Source organism: Penicillium manginii, assembly GCF_028828005.1.
Source record: "Penicillium manginii strain IBT 31320 chromosome Unknown utg000005l:1.0-5665137.0:1.0-5668048.0, whole genome shotgun sequence".
Taxonomy (NCBI): Eukaryota; Fungi; Ascomycota; class Eurotiomycetes; order Eurotiales; family Aspergillaceae; genus Penicillium; species Penicillium manginii.
In genome coordinates, this window is record NW_026643106.1 from 4,175,129 (window position 1) to 4,195,444 (window position 20,316).

General features: G+C 49.3%; 7 protein-coding genes across 7 annotated transcripts; 2 read left to right on the forward strand and 5 right to left on the reverse strand.

The window, feature by feature from the left end:
- Positions 1-358: 358 nt before the first annotated feature.
- On the reverse strand, positions 359-3,970 carry N7533_007894 (uncharacterized protein; the record flags this gene model as incomplete). The annotated part of the gene is made up of 1 exon (XM_057104544.1): positions 359-3,970. The coding sequence occupies one exon, from the start codon at positions 3,968-3,970 to the stop codon at positions 359-361; it is 3,612 nt and encodes a 1,203-aa protein (XP_056959501.1).
- A 685-nt stretch (positions 3,971-4,655) lies between these two features.
- Positions 4,656-5,365, reverse strand: N7533_007895 (uncharacterized protein; the record flags this gene model as incomplete). Its single annotated transcript, XM_057104545.1, is given in 4 exon segments — positions 4,656-4,777; positions 4,849-5,014; positions 5,073-5,195; positions 5,210-5,365. 4 exon segments carry the CDS (start codon positions 5,363-5,365, stop codon positions 4,656-4,658), a joined length of 567 nt encoding a protein of 188 aa, XP_056959502.1.
- A 2,475-nt stretch (positions 5,366-7,840) lies between these two features.
- Positions 7,841-11,345, reverse strand: N7533_007896 (uncharacterized protein; the record flags this gene model as incomplete). The annotated part of the gene is made up of 2 exons (XM_057104546.1): positions 7,841-8,028; positions 8,084-11,345. The coding sequence occupies 2 exons, from the start codon at positions 11,343-11,345 to the stop codon at positions 7,841-7,843; spliced, it is 3,450 nt and encodes a 1,149-aa protein (XP_056959503.1).
- A 1,083-nt stretch (positions 11,346-12,428) lies between these two features.
- Positions 12,429-15,063, forward strand: N7533_007897 (bifunctional aminopeptidase/epoxide hydrolase; the record flags this gene model as incomplete). Its single annotated transcript, XM_057104547.1, has 9 exons — positions 12,429-12,929; positions 13,016-13,100; positions 13,167-13,386; positions 13,448-13,565; positions 13,624-13,743; positions 13,805-14,007; positions 14,069-14,297; positions 14,372-14,865; positions 14,937-15,063. Coding segments are annotated over 9 exons (2,097 nt in total), but the record flags the coding sequence as incomplete, so codon positions are not given.
- A 277-nt stretch (positions 15,064-15,340) lies between these two features.
- On the reverse strand, positions 15,341-16,402 carry N7533_007898 (uncharacterized protein; the record flags this gene model as incomplete). The annotated part of the gene is made up of 3 exons (XM_057104548.1): positions 15,341-15,858; positions 15,932-16,268; positions 16,334-16,402. 3 exons carry the CDS (start codon positions 16,400-16,402, stop codon positions 15,341-15,343), a joined length of 924 nt encoding a protein of 307 aa, XP_056959505.1.
- A 1,016-nt stretch (positions 16,403-17,418) lies between these two features.
- N7533_007899 (TIP41 family protein) lies at positions 17,419-18,373 on the reverse strand (the record flags this gene model as incomplete). Its single annotated transcript, XM_057104549.1, has 3 exons — positions 17,419-17,532; positions 17,590-17,980; positions 18,048-18,373. 3 exons carry the CDS (start codon positions 18,371-18,373, stop codon positions 17,419-17,421), a joined length of 831 nt encoding a protein of 276 aa, XP_056959506.1.
- A 348-nt stretch (positions 18,374-18,721) lies between these two features.
- On the forward strand, positions 18,722-20,028 carry N7533_007900 (aurora family serine/threonine-protein kinase; the record flags this gene model as incomplete). The annotated part of the gene is made up of 3 exons (XM_057104550.1): positions 18,722-18,814; positions 18,877-19,824; positions 19,903-20,028. The coding sequence occupies 3 exons, from the start codon at positions 18,722-18,724 to the stop codon at positions 20,026-20,028; spliced, it is 1,167 nt and encodes a 388-aa protein (XP_056959507.1).
- Between the last annotated feature and the right edge of the window lie 288 nt (positions 20,029-20,316).

Sequence of the window (20,316 nt, forward strand, 5' to 3'; positions counted from 1 at the left end):
GTAAGGTTGGATTCCAACGGATCATGAACTGATCAACGGTTGAAATGCAAAACTTCAATCTTTCAACAATCTTTCGCCGCAGGCAATAAACCTTCCATGGGTTCAGCGTTTAAATTGTGTTGGAAAGGCCGATTGCCAATTCCACGAGCTTTCAGGTTACGAATGATGTGAACAAGGGTTTTCGGAATGCCGGAGTCATAGAAGCGGGATACTCAAACAATTAACCTTTGTCAGGTTCATCTCTAAATTTCGTGTTATCGTAAGGAAGATGCTGGCATCCACATTCCGCATCAGAGTGGATGGTCATGGAGAGGTCGAAGGAATTCTACTATGTGATCTGCGGGAATTGTGCATAACTTCAATGCTTCTTGCTGCGCTTCCTTGGCGGTCTATAAATCGGAGTCTGGCTATTGTCATTTTCAGAACGGAGAGCAGTTGACAGCGAAATTTCTCCGCATTCGCTCACTCCTGCTCTACGCCCATTTTCGACTGCGAGTGAGAGCGGTGCGCCGCTGACATCTTCAGAACCAACAATGATATTCTGTTCAAGAAGTGACTTCGCACGAACTAGCTTCTCCACTACATTGGGCCAGTGCATATATCTTTGCGCAAAGAAGAGCGGAGTTCGGCCAAAAATATCGACCGAATTGATATCTGAATTCCACTCAAGTAGCAACTGCACCAGTGCGTCGTGCCCCTTTTCGGCCGCATAAGAGAGTGGAATTCGGCCAAATTGATCTTGACAATTGACATCTGCTTTCCGCTCGAGCAGTAGCGTCACCACTGTGACGTGATTGTTAATGACCGCCCATGAGAGCGGAGTTCGACCGCAATCATCTTGAGAATCAACATTGATATTATTCTCAAGTAGCAGCTTGACCACTGAATTGTGCCCATTTCTAGCCGCCAATGAGAGTGGAGCCCGACGGAATATATCAAGAGTGTTGATACATGAATTCCGTTCAAGCAGTAGCTGTACCACTGCGTCGTGCCCATTTTCGGCCGCGAATGAGAGTGGAGTTTGGCCGGATTGATCTTGACAATCAACATCTGCCGTATGATCAAGTAAAAGCTGTACCAATGTTTTATGCCCATTTGTGGCCGCCAATGAGAGTGGAGTTTGGCCATCTCTAATTTGGCTATTTATATCTGCTTTTTGCTCAAGCAGTAGCTGCACCACTGCGTCATGCCCGTTTTCGGCCGCAAATGAAAGTGGAGTCTGACCATATTGATCTTGACAATTGACATCTGCTTTCTGTTCAAGGATTCTTGTTGTCAATTTATCAAGTCCAAAGTATGCTGCAAGGTGCAAACCTGTCATCTTCGTTTCAGCGTATTCGAGGTAAGAATTTTTGAGATATACCATAGCCTGGCTACAGACGGATACTTTGGATGTGTCTTGGAGAAAGTCCAGTATCAATCGATTGTTTTCAATCGGGGAGTTTCTGGCATGGTATCCCCAAGTTTCCACGGCATAGCCATATAGAACAGTCGTTTCAAATCTCGTACTCAAATCATTCTCCGTTAGGCGGTATCCGGTTTCAAAAACGTCGAATGACAAGAAAGTGATGCAAGATCTGGCAATTTCGGCGTGGGCGTTAGAAACCCATTCTTGCTTGGTCTGCACAAAGTACTCCTGTGTACTATAGTGTACCAAACGTATGATGCTACTTTCATCATCGATAGTTATCAATCCCAAGCAGACTGATACAATGTCTTCAATATGTGGCAAATCTCCGTCGTCAAGCTGGAACTGCCCTTGCTTTATTGCCACGGCATACTGAAGCTCTGGTATGCTGAGCGGCCGCTTTGCGCAGGTGATCCATGACAAAACCTTCGCTGCCAGTTGTTTCAAACCTGGCCGCTGTTGATTAATCCTTTCCATTACCTGATCATAGGCACGACTCAGTATCTCACTCTTGTCTTCACTCGATCCTCGATTTTGCTTCTGAAAGCTTTTCAACGACTGCCGGATATCATTCGTGGTCAACTTGTCGTCGAGAAAACCAAGATAAATTTGTGCTAACAGAAACATTCCATCGACTGCTTCTGAGATAGCAGTCTTTATCTCCTCCTGCAGTTGGCGATTCTTGATAACACAAGGTCGCAGCTGGCTCATGCGGCTTTCCAAGTACATTCTCACGTCCTCGTCAGTCGCACGGATTTCTAACGATAAGGCGTCTTTGAATCGATCCATAATTTCCGATATGAACCGCGATGTCACAAAGATATTTGCACCATGTTGCACTTGGAGGTTGAACATCTCTGATACGAAATGCAGCCGCTCAGATTCCTGGCACTCGTCAAGCGCATCAACAAGAATGAAGAGTTTCGAGAATCTCGCCGCTACACTGAGGAGAACTCTGGAAATTTCTTCGGCTGACGGTCGCGTTCTTCTGTCTTCATGGTGGTTGTAGAGCTTTCTGACACTAGTGGGCAGAGGCTGGCACTGCCCAGCTAGCTGCTTGAGCAAGCTTGCCAGCAAATCGTTGCTCGTCTGATTCTCTTGTCGTTTATAGTTGCAGTAAACATAAGCAATACCCATTTCTGGGTCTGCTTGAAACTCCTGGTCAAGATAATCGATCACAATAGAGCTGATGATCGTTTTTCCAGCGCCAGGCATTCCAGGACAAAACATTGTCTGGCCTTTAGTTTTCTTCCATATTTCAAACTGTGTTGAATTAAGAAGCCACTGGCCTGTTCCGTGTTGTCTCCTTCTTAAGAAATCACTTTGTTGAGGGCCATAGTTGATCGGCGTAATCCAGTTAACTATCTCTAGTTCTTGCTTTTGCTCTAGATGGCTTCTTATCTTCTGAACATTTGCCCCAGATTGGGATACAACCTCGAGAACTAAATTCATATCAATCCACATTAGGCCACAGAACTCAGTAAAAGGTCCTAAGATTGACTCACCCTGTCCAACTATTTCTTTCACTGGCCGCTCTCCCTCAATATCAGTTGGCTGCAAAAATGCCAGAAACTCCTTGGCAAATGCTGCCGCAACAACCGCAGCATATTCCTGCCAATCCTTGTTCTTGTGTGAGTCTGCATAGTCACAGATTCCTCGAATGACGATACACGGGAAGTTGTTCACCAGACCCGCTGCCTCCATCTCAATACATAGGAGATTACCACCGAGATCTTTGTTGAGTTTGTTTCGGAGAGTAGCGTCCTTGATGACCTGGTTTCCAGATGCAATCAGGCCGAAGTGCACAGCCATTTCTCTCGGCTTTCTCTTCACAATCTTTGTTTTATCGCAAAGTCGGCAGCTTTCTTCTTCTTCATCATCATCATCATCATCCTCATCCTCGTCTTCGTCAACATCGGAACTATTATCAAGATCTTTCAAGGCAGCCTCGCTCGCATGCCCATAATCTGCTTTGAATAATACATCTTGCAAATCAGACGGCAGGTATTTAGATACAAGCTTCGGCCACTTCTCCCTCAACTCCTCCAAGTACTCCGGTATCTTCGAGCCGACCAAATCATGCTCCGTTTCCAAAGCTGTCAGGGCCGTAAGCAGAGACGTAGGCGGATTGTTCAGCGATCCAGTCCGTTCGAAGCTGCCACCTTCTTTCGCCTTTCCAAGATCCCATTGCACCACACCAGGAAACTGGCCCACGGGTGTGCTAACAACCACATCACCGAGTCTGACCTTAGGCGGAACGCCGCCACCGATACCGACCATCAGGCCGAATTTTATGGATGGAAAGGTCGAGATCATCCAGGTTGCAACACTTGCCGCCGAGTTATTGCCAATCTGACCCTTGGGCAGGCAGGCTATGACAACGTTGTGATTGCCAATAGATCCAAGGGTGTACGTATTAGGATCATTCTTCGGCTTTGGAAGCCCGGCGTGCCTTCGATCCAGCATTGCTGTTGCCGCGGTCTGCTCTTTCGGCAAAGCACATACCCACCCCACGGTATACTCATCGTGGGTTTTGGGCCCGGGATCCATTTGTGCGGTCATTTAGGATAGCTGGGCTAGGCTTTTGGGCGACCTAAAGTTAACGTCAGTCAGGCTCCGGTCGATCACAGTGTCACTACTCACGGGTACGGCCAAGCCCCTCACAGAGAAATTGTTGGAAACAAGCGAAAAGGAGAAAGCTCTCATGAAATTCGCTTTCCTCGCCTAGTTATGAGCTAAGTGTATTCAGCCTCAGGGGTCGTGCCACGTCAGACCTGCATGCGGGGCTCGAATTCATGCGCTATAATCTGCATCCCCTTCCCCCACCATTAGATTGCATTGAGATCTGTCTATTTCATATCAGCATGGTCGATAGTACTTGAAGGACCGTGCATCAAAATGCCGTTACCTACCTAGGTAGGTACAAGTATAAATCTAGATCTAATTAGTAGATGAATTCACTTGGTATTGAGAATTCACTTCCGCACTTGCTGATCATAGCAAGACTCTTCAACAAGGACCATTCGACTCGCTTCTTTGAAGTCGCTCAGTTTAACCGCGCTGATATATGAGATTAATCAGCAGAGAACTCTTCTGAGTACCAAAGGGAACCTTCAAATTGCAAAGTATCACGCTTTTTGAGTAGCGTCCTTGAACATTGCATTATACCATCTATGTTAGTTAACTGGGATCAATTTAGCCATGGATCATCTAGCAGCTGCCTCGCAGTCCTGCGTTCTTCCAGCAACTACTTAAGCATCGACCTAAGAAAATGAATGAATGCTGCCTTCTCAGTGCCAGAAAATCGCGTCTTCAGACTTTCCAAGGAAACCGGCGGCACAGCCGCCTCTCCATGCGTAATCCAAGAACCTGCAATCATGAAAAATTCCCGAGTTAGGATTGAATGGAACCTGATCGAAAACAGAGGCGACTGCGCTTACCATTAGGATCAAAACACTGATTTGTTAATCCACTGCGCCGGAGTAAATCCGGCGGCGGTGGCCCAATCAGCGCAACCATAAATGCTAGGTGTTTGAACGGATCGTGGCGGCCATTAGCATCGAAGATATCTTCGAATAGATATACTCTTTCGAAGAGATCCCAGGTCTGACCATCATTAGTAAAATACTCAATATGGAGCGGAGTGCGCTTAGATTTCACTTACCAGAGCCCCCACGTTCCAGATATCAACCGCGCTTCCCCAGGGCATCTCGAATATGACCTCCAGGGCCCGGTAGATATGTGGCTGGACGAAAGGACCAGTCTTGTGTGTCTTTCCAATCTTTGCCTCTCCGAGATTACAAAGCATAGGCAGACTGTATCTATGCTTTGATCGGCGGAATTTCCGACTTTTGTAAATGGTGCGCGATTTGTTTTCTTTTTTCGCGGGCTCGGGTGTTCGGTCTCTTCGTCTGCGAAGTCGTAGAGCAGTGTTTTGTCTTCCAGGCTGAGCATCATGTTGTCGGTTTTCGGATCTGATCAAGTTCCCTCAAGTTAGACAGGGTTTATATCGGGTTTGAAGGAGAGAGCAGTCCCGTACCGGTGTGAACAGTGTCTGCAGATGTGCGCCGACGCGAGGGTGGAAATGATGAATCTGCCCCCCTACTCGCCGGATTTAAATCCGATCGAGGAGTTTTTTGCTGAGCTGACGAGCTTTATCAAACGTAACTGGAGTTACTTCGAGGCTGATCCCGATCAAGATTTTGATGTATTTCTAACGTGGTGTATTGATGTTGTCGGTGCAAGAGGAAAAAGTGCAAAATGTCATTTTCGACATGCAGGCTTCAAGATCGAGGAATTCTCCGGGAGGGGCTAGTTGTGGACCATATTGAGGAGCTTTCCATGCGCGCTTTAGACATGCATATTTTCATTGTAACTCCCGTAAGATATTATATCTAAGAATTAAGTTAAGACCCATCAAGAACTTGTCTCGTTGACGCTCTCGCAGATTTCTCAAAAAGGTAATAAAGGTCAAATTTGTCCTGGCCTCACCTTATTCAATTACTAGGAACAGTTCTATCACCCCATTACTCAGACAGGGCTTTCGAAAAAGGTGGGACATATCCAGGGATCTGGCTTGATCCACAGACACCACTACGAACGTACATGTCAAGAATACATACCCCAGTTTGTCCAATAGATGTTTACACAAGGAATAAAGGTCGGGCAATGAATAGTATATCAATCTCTTCAATTCGACAGTACAGGCGATTTGCCAATCCAATCAGATTCTTCTGATAATTGGTCGATTACCCAAACTGCCAAGCTTGCTCTGGATAAGAACATCCCATCGCTGCCAGTTCCTGTGTATGAAGCTTTAACAGCCGCACTAGGACCATTATTCAGGAAGGGTACTCTGAATAAGGTCCATCTCAGCTGCGAGATATCCTGAGAGGTCACGAACGAGCCAAGTCCATGGAACTCACTATAGGCTGATCCACCTATGAGCTTGACAAGTATAATTGATGCTTTCCACTTGAAAGCGCCTTTATCTTGTGGTGCGGGGAAGGAGCACGTTCCCAGCACCGTTGCTCTTTTGTAGTGGTTGGCCACTAAGATAGGGAAGATGCGTTTCATAGCATCAGTAACAGGCTATAATACTTCATCAATAAATGGAATCGGCTGTTTGAAAATGCGAGACGAAAGAAGGGTGAGTCCATTAGTAACGCACCGTTCCTTTAGAGTTCATAACTGGTCCTGCGAATGAGACAAAAACAGTGGGACCGGAAGCTGCCGCTAGCTGGAAACTCGACATATCTTCCAGCGTACCTTTTACCACTGAGACATTCGCATGATTGCTTATTTCGGCAGGAAGCTTAGCTGGGTTCCGCACATAAAGGGTTAACTTTTGCCCTTGTGCTAGTGCGGTTTTGCAGAATTCTAAGCCGGATAGACCTGGCATGGGATTAGAAATTCAACCACAAGATAGGAATTGCAATAGAAGAAAATTTACCAGTGGCTCCAATAACCAAAATATGGATTGTCGCCATCTCCCGGCAATTGCGTATCTTGCTGAAACGAAACTAATAGGTCAGCATCAAATATTCTTATATATCATCTAAACTGGAAGCGGAAATGCGAACGAGCGATGCCGAGATCCGGGGCCCGTCGGTTTTAGATGCTTCCGGCCCCGGATTGATAATAGGTCATGAGAATGACAAATCAGCTATCACTACCCCGTACCAGGGCATAAAATACAGTCTGACTGGGGTTCCTGGGGTATGGCTAAAGTTAGAGTGTGTTTCAAAATAGGGTTGGGGAATGAAAGTCTAAGAGTGTGGAGGTAAATATGATTTCGAATATTACTGTAGCTTTCGAATTTTCCTTTCCTGACGCTGTTTCCAATCTCCCCACTGTTCATTCCAGTTTCCTTTGTCATGAAACACGTCTGCAATGTGTACGGGATAGTACTGTTCCTTATCGTAGTGAGGTAACCTCTCTTCCTCGATCTGCTGGTCCGCAGGCAACTCGACAAATGGTCTTTGAGATCTTTTTTCAAAGGGACGCAACGCTTTCATCAAGATGGCCTTCAAGACACTTAGGCGTGGAGCCATATCTGGTGCCGCCTGATGCCTGAAGAAAAGGACTTGGAATGTCTGGGATGAGTTGTGGTCTGAGGCAGCAACAAGAGTGACAAACGGCCAAGAAAATAAGCCAGCTTGCACTAACTACTATACGGTCTATACGGAGAGGAAGCAGGGATTAAAGTGGAAATGAATAAATACAATCCTATTTCATGGCAATTATGTTCTTTCTTCAAATCATATCTCAACGGCGAATCATGGTATCTTAAAAGACATGGCAGGGGGTGAAGTTAGGTGGGTGAGTGAATATGGACGTGAAAGGAATATTCGCATCAAAAGATCTCAGCCATAAGGCGGGGACGATTTGAGTTTGGTAGTAGGGGGGGGATATGTGAAAGCCTCTATCAGACTAAATCAACACCCACTCACTACCACGCTTGATGAACTTATCAAGCATAAGTCCCACATCAGCCAAGGCAAAGCGACAGATGTAGAAGCCGAAGAACTCGGCCGCGTGTCTGGTGCTGAGTTCCAGACCGACGTGGGTTGGGGAGGAGTGCTTGAGTCCTGGATCTTCGACTTGTTGGGCGATTTGATCTGTGATGGTCAGAAGATGATTAAAAAAGATTCGATGTTGGTGCTTGCCACATACCTATAACTTGAGCAGCATCGAACAGACGCGCCAACGCACTCATGTACTGTGAATTGGGGCCCGTAAATTCAAGTTGACTCGTGTTGCGCTTCACATATGACGATGGAGCCGATGTCATGGGCAGGGAACTGAGATTGAAGCTATCCTTGGCACTTTCGCGACCGCTAGGTGGGGTGGGCGTGCTTGTACCGGCGCTAATACCTGAGGTCTTTGCCCGGAGACGTTTCCAGGTGGGTAGATAGGATTTGTTCGAGGTGCCAGATGTTCTGGAGGGTGCAGGGTCGGGGTGGGCGGCATCCTCAGTTGCTGCGCCCGGACGGACGATTGGAATCGCTGTGTGGACGCCGACTTCGTTGCCTAGCTTCTTGGAGAGAACGCCTTGTACTTGATCAAGGATTGTCTCTAGCGCTTGCATCTCTTCCAACACTGCATCCGCGTCGTAGGTGTCGACCTGGGCGAGCTTGAGTAGTGCCGCAGTCAGTTGATCGCAGTTGGCGATCTTGTCTTCAAGGGCCTTCAGTTTCACGTTCTTTACGCGCCAGACGTCTCGGGGGATGAAAAGCTTTGCGGAAAGGTAGCCGCCGTGGGGGTGGGCGATTGTTTGGTATAGACATCTCATAAGCCAGAATGGACGGGATAGGAAGGATTCGGGGCAAGGCTCGAGTTGTTGGGGCGCGTTGGCTATCATCGTGTTTGGACAGCCCAGGCTGGTAGGTGAATGGATATCACAGTCGAAGAGGTTCAGACCACCGGTAGGCAATCCATTCTGGGTGAAGAATGAAGCAGTTGGTGTGGGTAGGACTGGCATGGTGCCGGGAATAGCAGCCTTTTGAGTATCCAAGGATGGAAAAGAACCGCTCCACGGGGTGGTAGGGGAGCCGGGCGTTATCTCAGGGTTGGGAACAGAGACATTGCGCGTTCGGAATGTCTTTGAATCGGATCCGACCTTGTGTAGTCCGTCTGGGGCCGAGGGTATCTTTCCAATAGTTCGAGGTAACGGAGGAAGATGCTCGTCGTCTTCCTGGGTGCGTGTTTTGGCGAGGTGGATTTGTTCTGCAATAGAGCCAACGGATGGATTGCGTTTCGAAGGATGCAAGCTGGATCGCGATGTGGTTCTGGAGTGTTCGGGTGTTGGGTCGTCCTTGGGAAGAGGCGGAGGAGGCCGACTTGCTGAGGGTGTTGTTGATAGAGGATCCAGACCAGAAGCGTCGGAATCCGCACGAGTGCGATTCGTCTCAATCTTCAACTCTGTGGGTGGCTGCTTGGAGAGTCTTCGCGCGCGCACTCCTGGGATTGGAGGAGGGCCCATTGTAGGAGGTGGAGGAGGGTTGGTCAACGAGGCGCGGTGTGGTGGGAGACCTGGGAAGTCTGATGACACTGGAACTGGGGGCAACGCAGCAGTTGGTGGGGAGGAAGGTAAGTTGCTACGTGGTCCTCCTGGTCCATCGAAAGGCAAAATGTCTTCGTCTTCAGTGAGGGTGGACAGTGTAGCGCCGGTGCCTGTGATGTTTGAACCAGCCGAGCTTTCCCAAGTTCTGCCTGACATGTTGCTCGAGTCAGATTCCCGAGGCAACGCGGACTTGGATTGAATGCCAAATTCAAAATCGTCCATTACATAGCCCTTGGTCATTTCTTCAAGAAGACGTTCCTCTTCCTCTGCCTCATCATCCAAGTAACCAGAATGACGATCCACAGGCTGCTCATCGAACATATTTTGTTCCTGGGCTCGGCGCATTTCACGACCACGATTCATTGCAACCTCCGCCTCGAGCTCGGCCTCCCGAACCCGCTGTTTCGCCAGTTCGATATTTCGGCGGGCATTGGCCACAATATCGTCGCTTTCTTCATCATTGTATTCGATCACAGGCTCCAATCCATCATCATAGGCAGCTTCAACGGCTGCATCGAGAGCCGCATCAAACTCAGCCTCGGTATCGGTGCTAAGACGACGGCTTGTGCGTCGACGCAAGTATACCGATGATGCTTTCGAGTTCGCAGACGACGGAGAAGATGCTCCTGATTCGTCGATTGTGTCCAGCCACGAAGAAGGCTCATTTGTTCCTTGCGCAGACGTATCCAAGTATTGACCATTGAAAGATGGGTTTCCAACGCTGGAGGGAGTCGATCTGCCAGATTGGCCAGTAAGTCGTAAGGATTGACGACGGGGTGGAATGGCCTCTGCTGGCAATGATTTCATCTCGTCAACGGCCGCTTGCAGAGAAAGGCTGGAATTCGTTGAGTTATGTTGACTATTCGGGTTTGATTCGTCGTGCGTGGAGGCATGAAGTAATTCTCCATATGACTCCTGGCTCAGAGGGCGCTCTGGAAGAGCTTTGCCGGCGCTATGGGGAAGGGGCAAGTCCATGCGTTCGAGTTCCGTAATTCTGATCATATAAGTATCGCGCTGTACTTGGTTAGCCTTTCTGTCCATCTGTGGCTCCTGGTCAATCCCAAGACTTACGATTTCCTGCAGCTTGAGTTTCTCTTCATCGCCTCCATTACTCCGCATCATCACTAGCTGCAGTAATTGGCAGGCATCCGTGTATGCTTCCATCGCACCTTCAAAATTGGCCGCGTTGTCGAGAAGTACAGCGGTATTCGCCTTCTGGAGTGCTTTTGAGAGCATGGCTTTCTGAGTTTGGCCATGTTTCACATTTTCCGCATCGGCATCGCCTTCTCCATCCGCCGAGGTAGCACCGTCGCTTGTGCGCGCTGCATTGAAAGGTGTAGAGCCCGATTCCTGAGTATCGTTGGGCGGAGAACTTTGAAAGATGTGACTTGAAGCGGTAAAAGATAGATCCAGGTGGGTGTTGTTTGGGGCTGGCGCAAACATGTCGGACGCCCTGAATTCAGGAAGACTTAATTCAGGGAGCTCCCCGAGAGCGGCTCCCGAACGTGGGCTATGGCCCGCGATGGACATTTTCGAGCTGCCTCGACGGTGACCGGTAGTATATTCAGATGGACTCTTGCTCGAGGCTGTCGACTGTGACCATCGGTTTAAACTTCCCAGACCCTCTTTGATTGGACTGGCGCTGCTGAGTCCAACTGGTGAGACTTCTGGGACATTATTCTCCTTCACCATGCCGAGCCCCGTCGGCGTCACAGCCCTAGAGGTCTTCATCATGCGAGTTCGAGAGCCTGGCCGGGAAGACCGAGAAGCGGGCCGATTAGGGGGCGGTGCCGACGGGGGTTCTGAGAGGGGTCCGGAGGGATTTCGGTGGAAGGCTCTGGGATCATCGTCCACGGCCGAACGGTGTAGCATATTTTCGTATACAATTAGGGATTAAAATGGGCTAGACGTATAGACCAGGCATGGAGGAGTGGAGGATCGGCGTGCAGGATATATGGAGGGTGTAAGCGGTGCTACTCGCGCAAGACCGGGCGAGAAATTAAAACTGTATAGGAAGAAGCGGGTTGAGCGGCGTCAATCATCCTTCATTCGGGGGATGAATGGGTATAATGAGGGCGGGAGGAAGTTTCGTGAGAACAATCGAGGCCGTCTTAACGCATCACTTCATATAGAACGGGAGATTCCGAGATCTATCGCGAGGCAATCGCGGACTGCAGAAGCATAAGTTTCGTTCGCACACAATTGATCTATCGCTGCCAATCAAGTGAAGGTTAGCATTTTCGCGCATATATAGATGAAGAGGAATCACTCACCTAGAGATCAGATAGTCCCGTGAGTCAACAAGAAAACTGCGAATGTGGTCGCAATTGTGCGAAGGAGTTCAGGGGCCGCGGTCCCGCGCTTCAGGGGTGGTCCGTGAGAGGGCGGTGGGAGAGATAGAAAAGAATGCGGGGAGAGGGGAGAGGGGAGTCAAAGATATTTTAAGGAATAGGGACAGGAATAAGAATGATCAGGATAATCATGAGATTTACAGAGAAGGATCAAGGGGAGAGAATGATCTTCTGGGCTGGGCGGGGGGGGCAAAAATTGAAAAAGGGGGGTGACGGGGTGTTTGTCCCTAGCGCTGAGAGTGTATACATCGTAACCAGGAGAGACATCCATGGATAGATACACCCAGGTGATTATGAAAAGCGACCTATGGGATGCGCACAATGATTATCTGGTCTTTTTATTGCATTGATTTGTGTGTGAATGCTGCTATCTCCAATATAATTCTGTTGATAAGAGGGCTATATCATGATACTATTGGGAGATTCTTAGTTCACTGTTATAAAGCTTACGGTACGGAGTACTCAAATATGATATGTTATACATTAGAACCTTAAATCTCTGAATAAGGTATAAAGGATTCTTGAAATTGATTCCTCCAAAAGTCTACTTAATCAACAACATTCTTGCGACTAGACTGATCGAACTGCAACACAACACGCTTAGTGCCGGCAACTCCGAAGGGGGGAAAAAGAAAAAAACTACAACGCCGCGACTCCACACATCCATGGAAGCAACCAGATGAATTCCAGCTTCTTTTCCCCGCGTATCCTTTCCTTTTTCTCTTTCTCATTCTCCACCACAGCTGTCACTGCTCGTCCTACACAAGTCCAATTCTTCCGCAGGATGGCGACCACAGTCAACCCGCGTGATCCGAACACGCTAAGCAACTACAACAATTGGCGCTCTGCTCATATCACCGCCAACTTTGAGATCCTCTTCGATCAGAAGAAGCTCGTCGGAAATGTTGTGCACAAGTTTCGCTCCACAACTGAGGCCCAGTCCAAGGAGATCATCCTAGACACAAGCCATCTCGACATCGGTGAGGTCAAGGTGGATGGCCAAGCTTCCAAGTGGGAGCTGCTGGCCCCGCTGGAACCCTATGGTACCCCGCTCAAGATCAGTCTTGAGAAAGGTGTGCAGCTGAACGAGACTATCGAGGTGGATGTACGTTCTCCTGCTCGCGAAGGGCATCCCTTGAGAGAGAGGGTGTCGTATGACCTCAGTATCAAACTAATCCCGCGCCCCCGCAGATTTCCGTCAAGACCACTGACAAGTGCACTGCGCTTCAATGGTTGACTCCTGCTCAAACTTCTAACAAGAAGCACCCGTATATGTGTAGGTCACCAGGTCACCGATCCAAATCATTTGGCTGGAATCCCGTCTTAACGCCTGTGTAATTAGTCTCGCAATGCCAGGCCATCCATGCCCGCTCCATCTTCCCCTGCCAGGATACTCCCGATGTCAAAAGCACCATTGACTTTAACATCACCTCGCCCCTGCCAGTCAAGACTAGTGGATTGCTGATCAAGGAATCTCACCCGACGACCGAGTCTGGAAGCCAGCTTTACCGCTTCAACCAGTCGGTCCCGATTCCCAGCTATCTCTTTGCCGTTGCAAGCGGGTAGGATTCTTCCTTCTTGAGTCACTCAAGTCAAAAGATACACTGCTGACCTCTATCCTAGAGATGTCTCGGAAGCTTCGATTGGTCCTCGCAGTGTCGTGGCTACGAGCCCAGACAAGCTTGACGAGTGCAAGTGGGAGCTTGAAGCTGACACAGAGACTTTCATCAACACCATTGAGGTATGCATTCAAACATCTCGTCTCAATTCTCAATTCTCAAGTCTAATGGGCTGTATAGAAAATTGTCTACCCCTACGCTTGGGGCCAGTACAATGTTTTGATTCTCCCACCCAGCTTCCCCTACGGTGGAATGGAGAACCCAATTTTCACCTTTGCTACTCCCAGTATTATCTCAAAGGTTTGTCCCCAGTAATAATCCCCGATATTTGACTCTTTCCCTGAAGCTAATTGATGGAAAGGACCGTGAAAACGTCGATGTCATCGCGCACGAGCTCGCCCACAGCTGGAGTGGTAACCTGGTGACCAATTGCTCCTGGGAGCATTTCTGGTTGAACGAGGGCTGGACTGTGTATCTTGAGAGACGGGTATGTAATAATCATCACAACGTCGATCCACCTATTCTTGCTAACCAAACCCTTCCTAGATTCTGGCCGCCATGTACGTTCGCCTAAGCTGTCAACTGACCAAGCTTAGTAAACTAAAACTAACTTGAATCTTTACAGTCACGGCGAGGCATACCGCCACTTCTCGTCCATTATCGGATGGAAGGCTCTCACCGACTCCGTGGACCACTTCGGCCACGACCACGAGTTCACCAAATTGATCACTGACCTGAAGGGCAAGGATCCCGATGACGCTTTCTCCAGCGTCCCCTACGAGAAGGGCTTCAACTTCCTCTTCCACCTAGAGAACCTTGTTGGAAAGGCCAAGTTTGACAAGTTCATCCCTCACGTAGGTCTACACCTCCTCGACATAATCATCAGCACTAGCCTTCGCTAGCCAGAACCCCGCTAACATTTCCACAGTACTTCACCGTCTTCAAGTGCAAGTCCCTGGACTCCTACGAGTTCAAGGCCACAATCCTCGACTTCTTCAGCTCCGACGCAGAGGCCTCCAAGCTTCTCACCGAGCTGGACTGGGACACATGGTTCTACGCCCCAGGCCTGCCCCCAAAGCCAGACTTCGATACCTCCCTCGTCGACGTCGTCTACTCCCTCGCCAACAGATGGCAAAGCCTATCCACCGGCTCCTCCACTTTCAAGCCCGCAGCCAGCGACCTGGACGGTCTGGCTGCCAACCAACTCCTAGTCTTCCTCGAGCAAGTTCTGCGCTGGGAGCAGCCGCTGCGCCCTGAGCTTTCCAAGCTTATGGGTGACGTCTACGGCCTAGCCAAGAGCGAGAATATCGAGGTTGCGAACCTTTACTTCCAGGTTGGTATGAAGGCTGGTGATCAGAGTGTTATTGAGCCTACTGCCGAACTGCTGGGCCGTATTGGCAGAATGAAGTTTGTGCGACCTTTGTAAGTTCCAAGCCACCACCATCTTATCTTCACCCCCTCTCCCGAAATCCGCAACTAATTGATATTGCCAGGTTCCGCAATCTCCAGAAGGCGAACCGTGCCGTGGCCTTGGAGGCCTTTGAGAAGTACAAGGATTTCTACCACCCTATCTGCCGGGCTATGGTTGAGAAGGACCTCTTTGGCAAAAAGGAGAATTAATTAGATCTAAATCCAAACAAGGCTTAGATGCCAGAGTCGATAACCAAGACAAGAAGATGTACCCTACTAGTAATAGTTCTCAAATGCAGCACCAAAGTAAAATGCAAAATATAATACAATAGACAGAGTTGCGTTGAAGTAGATTACTGTACATGATTAACCTCGTAAAGAACAGGCCTGCAAACAATACCTATCCCGCACACATAATAAAACAATGAGGAAGTGAAATGACAATCCAGCGCAGCGGGCTGTCCAGCCCAATCCAACCGGTAACGCATCAGTTACTCGCCTCAGCCATCTTCTTATCAACGGGGTTAAACCCAAAGATCGCGGATTCCGCCCCACCACCCTGCGACAAGGCAAACGCCATATCCGCCTCATCCATCTTTGACAACTCAAACAGCACACGCCGCATATAAGCCACCACCCACGCAACCTTTGTCCAATCCACCTCCTGCCCATCCGGCCCCGTAGCACTCGCCTTCCACAAATTCCTCCAGACAGCCGCGCCCAGCACCGCGTCACCCTTAATCAGACCCTCGTCGTAGGCGGCGATGATTCCACGCCATTGAATAAAGAGGTCCTTCAGGTACTTGTTGCGGATACCCCGGGTTCCTAGGTCGTGCAGGACGTCCATGCGGTGCTCCGCATTGTGAGAGAAATGGTCGATCAAGTGGCGGGAGTATGTCTGGACGCTGTCGCGGTAGGGCAGGGCGCGTAGGCGGACAGTTAGGAGATACATGTGCAAGAAGGTGATTTGCGACCAGGTTGAGAATGTAGGTGTGAGGCCCAGTTCTGTGAGAAATTCGTATTAGTAGGCTGAAGCCGGATTGGATTGGATTCGAGCCGAGGGGATAGGTTTACGAACCCTTATACCACCAGCTATCACTGACACCGAGGTGTTCGCCCGACGCAGTGAGCGGGACCTCGACGCCCTTCTGCGACGCTTGCGGAATCGTGTAATCTCCCTGCTTGGAGCAGGCCTCGAAGATCTTCTGCGTCATGCCGTACGCCACGTACGTCTCGGCCGCGGCGCCGGGCGAAGAGGCACTTCTGGCCAGGCGCGAGACGGCGGATCCTTGCGAGTATGATCGGGACGGGAGGAGCAGTGTGCTAGGGGGTGTGGAGGATGTCTTGGAGCTGACGTTGGCGCTGGGTGCTTGCCATGATGTCGAGGAGATTGTTGCCCGTTGGCTGAGTGGCCGCTGTGCAGGGGTTAGCGTTGGGGTCTGTGGATGCCAATGCGCTTGGAGGTGACGCGATGTCGTACCTGGAGGCCTTTAATTTGGGAGCCGCGGAGCTCTCGCGCGCATAACGTTGTCAATCTTGGAGTCGGCATTTTGGATGGCGTTGGTTATTGTATCGTTACGATTGGCGATCTTTTTTTGGGTTGGTTGTTTACACTGTTTGTTTCTTAGCTGTGGGCGGCGCAGGCGGTGGCGGAGTGTATATAAGGTTGTTTATTCAAGGCCTACTGTATAAGACAATTTAGCTTTATACTTATAACTTTATGATATTAAATCTTTATCAAAAAATACTAACCGCTTCGCAAAATATCCCTTCGAAGTGCTACTTCTAGAAGTTTTCTTTTCCCATATTTCTATTTTTTTCGCGAGGGGGGGAAATTTCTCTCATGTCATACGCCGAAGATTGCGAAGAAGAAATAAAAGAGTAATTGCTGTGCTATTTCCCGTTTCCTTCTCTCCCTTTCGTGCTTCGTGTTCCCAGCTGAGTAAGGGAGAGTCATAAAAAGCATAAAACACACAGAGATAATCATAAGCCCTGGAGATAAGAACATAAAAAAAATAAACAGCAGAAAGGAAAAGAAAAAAAGTAAAACATACGTCCGGGATCAACACTAGAGGGAGAGAGAGGAAAGGGAACAAGGAAAAATAATACGGTAAAAAAATGAAGCCCTGTCTTTACGCCGTCAAGCCTTGGAGAATACCTGGGTAAAATAGGGAAACACATTTGACGTTTTTGAGTAACTTTATATTGTATCCGGTCCGAGTCCCCTTGTATGTATACGCCCATATTAGATAAAGAAGAGCCATGAGAATAGCTCAGTTTTTAGATCAGCATAAAAAAAAGAATTATGTGGGCAAGCAAAGGTGAGGTAAACGCAGAAAAAGTTGCATATCATTTCCGTCTATTTCATTAAGTTCCTTCATGGCTTTCGTATTGGCCACCTGGGCAGCTGACTGTAGTCGATCTTCCTCGCGATAACCTCACTGCCAAAGCCCGAGCGTAGAAGATGGCGACAAGAGATTTGATTCCTAAAATTGATATATCTGACACCCATACATCGCTGCGAATTCCAGACAGACCGGCGAGACATAGCGTAAGTCTCACACTTCAGCCGTCAAGAACTACAGTCTCGGACTTCTTATCTACCACAGGCAGCAATTCAGAAAGCCGATTGGCATCTCTCATTAATGCTGGAATATCATCCCGGGTACCAGCAAGCATCTAGATAGAGGACGATGGGTTAGTATGAGTAGTTGTGAAAGAGCGAGGGTTTCGTACCTGTCTGACTTTCTCGTATTCACATTCCTTAGACTGGTATTCCCGAATCACCTCTTTCTTTTGAAAATCAACATAAACCCGAGTATCGCGAAGTCGAATCAAGACATTGTCCAGCCTCATGAAGAATCTCGTCAAGAGGAGAAGCCTCTCTGGCATGACGCGGATTTTGCAGGAAAGCATGGCAATTCCATTATCGGCCAGCTCGTCCTCATAGAGAACTACCTCATCGAAGAATAGGATCGGATCCGGTCGCTTTAGAAGCTCGATGGGGATTGGCTTCGTTGTTTCCTCGAAGGGCCGGGCGTTCGGGCTTAACGTGCCTTTGTAATCGGTACTGTACGACCAATCGAATGGCTTAACAACTTCCTTGATTCCGTCATGTGTTTTTTCTCTAGAGAAAAAGCGTGGTAAGTCTATGCAAGATGCAAGGTTGGAGTACCTGGCGCGATGCTTCCTACCTGCTCTGTTGCCATTCTTTGGAGTATGCGACCTGCAGCATGGACTGTCCTGTCTTGTCCACCAAGTCCAATGCATCAAACGCATTGAAGTTGATCCCCCATCCACTGGGGGGATGCTCAATGCATACATAGTTATCGCCAAATATCATCTCCGGCACCTGAATGCCCAGCTTCTTGGTCATTTCGTCGATCGGGTCGGCTTTGAGAATGGGGAGCTTCTGAGTCGAGATTCGGAAGCCACCAACAGAAATCTGCTGCGGCTTCTTAGCCTCAGGTGATACTGAGGCATGGCCTCGTGGGGGCGCAGCTGGTATTCTGGAAGCCATCAGCACGTTAAATCATAACGTCATGTAAAAAGCGTTGCGAGACAAATGCGATGGGATGGTGGATCGCCCTACGCGGGGCTAATCGCTATCAGCGGAATAAGTGCGGGCCGACGGTGTTGCTGGGGCGACGCGCTGAACCGAACCCAAACAGTTCCACTTCCACTTCCTCCATTTCTCCAACTTTCATTCTTCTATCGACAACCTCGCCAACTTCGACAACCCTACTGACCATGACCGCCCGGGCTTGAGTCAATTACTTCGATACTTAATTCGACATCTACTCGCCCAGTGTTCATTCCCTTATCCTATTATTCCCTGCACTGCACTGCTTCCTACTTCTTCTCAACAATGGCGACGAAGACATTAGAGGCTCGATTCGAGCACTTGTCCGTCAAGGAGGAAAAGGAAGCTACCGCCAGCCGTGGCTATGGCAAGCAAAAGGTACGGTGCCAGCAGAATCATATAACACTTTCAAACAATCTAGTTGACTCGATCTGCTCTAGGACTCTCTTTCTACCGCCTCTAGGCCCGGTCTGGGCGCGAGCCAAAGCAACTCCAACCGCGCCCATTTGCTGAAGCTGGCTCTGCAAAATACCAATGACCACAAGACCAACTCAATGAATATCCCTGCCTCCCCAGGCAAGGGATCACAAGGCACCCTGGTGACCCGCAACACCGACGAAAACGGCGAGCAGCGCACCTCAACCTCTAGCACCGAGTCCCTTATCCCTAGGGAGCTGCACCTCGGTATGTTCGAGATCGGCAAACCTCTTGGAAAGGGCAAGTTCGGCCGCGTCTACCTAGCCAAAGAGCGATCGTCAGGATTTGTCTGCGCCCTCAAGGTCCTGCACAAATCGGAGCTGCAACAGGGCGGCGTCCAGAAGCAAGTTCGCCGCGAGATCGAGATCCAGAGTAACCTGCGCCACCCGAACGTACTGCGCCTGTACGGGCACTTCCACGACAGCAAGCGTATCTTCCTGATCCTGGAATTCGCCGGCAAGGGAGAGCTGTACAAGCATCTCCGTAAAGAGCACCGATTCCCCGAGTGGAAGGCTGCGCAGTACATTGCGCAGATGGCGGCCGCTCTCAAATACCTGCACAAGAAGCACGTCATGCACCGCGACATCAAGCCGGAGAATATCCTGGTCGGTATTCACGGCGAGATCAAGATCAGTGATTTCGGCTGGAGCGTGCATGCCCCCAACAACCGCAGACAGACGATGTGCGGGACACTCGACTACCTGCCCCCAGAGATGCTGAAGCCCGGCTCTCAGGACAACTACTACAGTGAGAAGGTTGACCTGTGGAGTCTGGGTGTTTTGGCCTACGAGTTCTTGGTTGGTGAGGCGCCTTTCGAGGATACGCCTGTTATGACCCAGCGGCGAATTGCCCGCGCGGATATGTCTGTACCTTCTTTCGTCAGCCCTGAGGCTAGGGACCTCATCAAGCGAGTAAGTTTCCCCCCACCCCAAATTGCCTGCCCAGGCATTTACCTCGCGAAATTCACCTGCTAACATCATTGGTAATAGTTGCTTGTTCTTGACCCGGAGAAGCGTATCCCCCTGGACGAAATCCAGCGCCACCCTTGGATCCTGAAGCACTGCGTTAAGGAAGCGAAGCGGAGCTCCGCCTCTTCCAAAGAGGGCAAGGCATGATTATTTACGCATGACAGATTGGTGTTCTGGTGTTTTATTTGCTTCCCGTTTCTGTATCGCTCGATCCATGGCCATGGCGTGGATCACATGGTGTTTCTGGCGTCGCACATTTTTGCATTTTCGGAGTTTCTTGGAGTATAAGCTATGGACGGCGCATGCGATCTGGGACATGGGCCTCTTAATTTGATCTTCAATCCATACAGTGCCAATGAAATGATATGGTACATTCACAAATGATTCTATTGTACAGTGCCGGACTGGGTGAGATGAGAGATATAGTACATAATA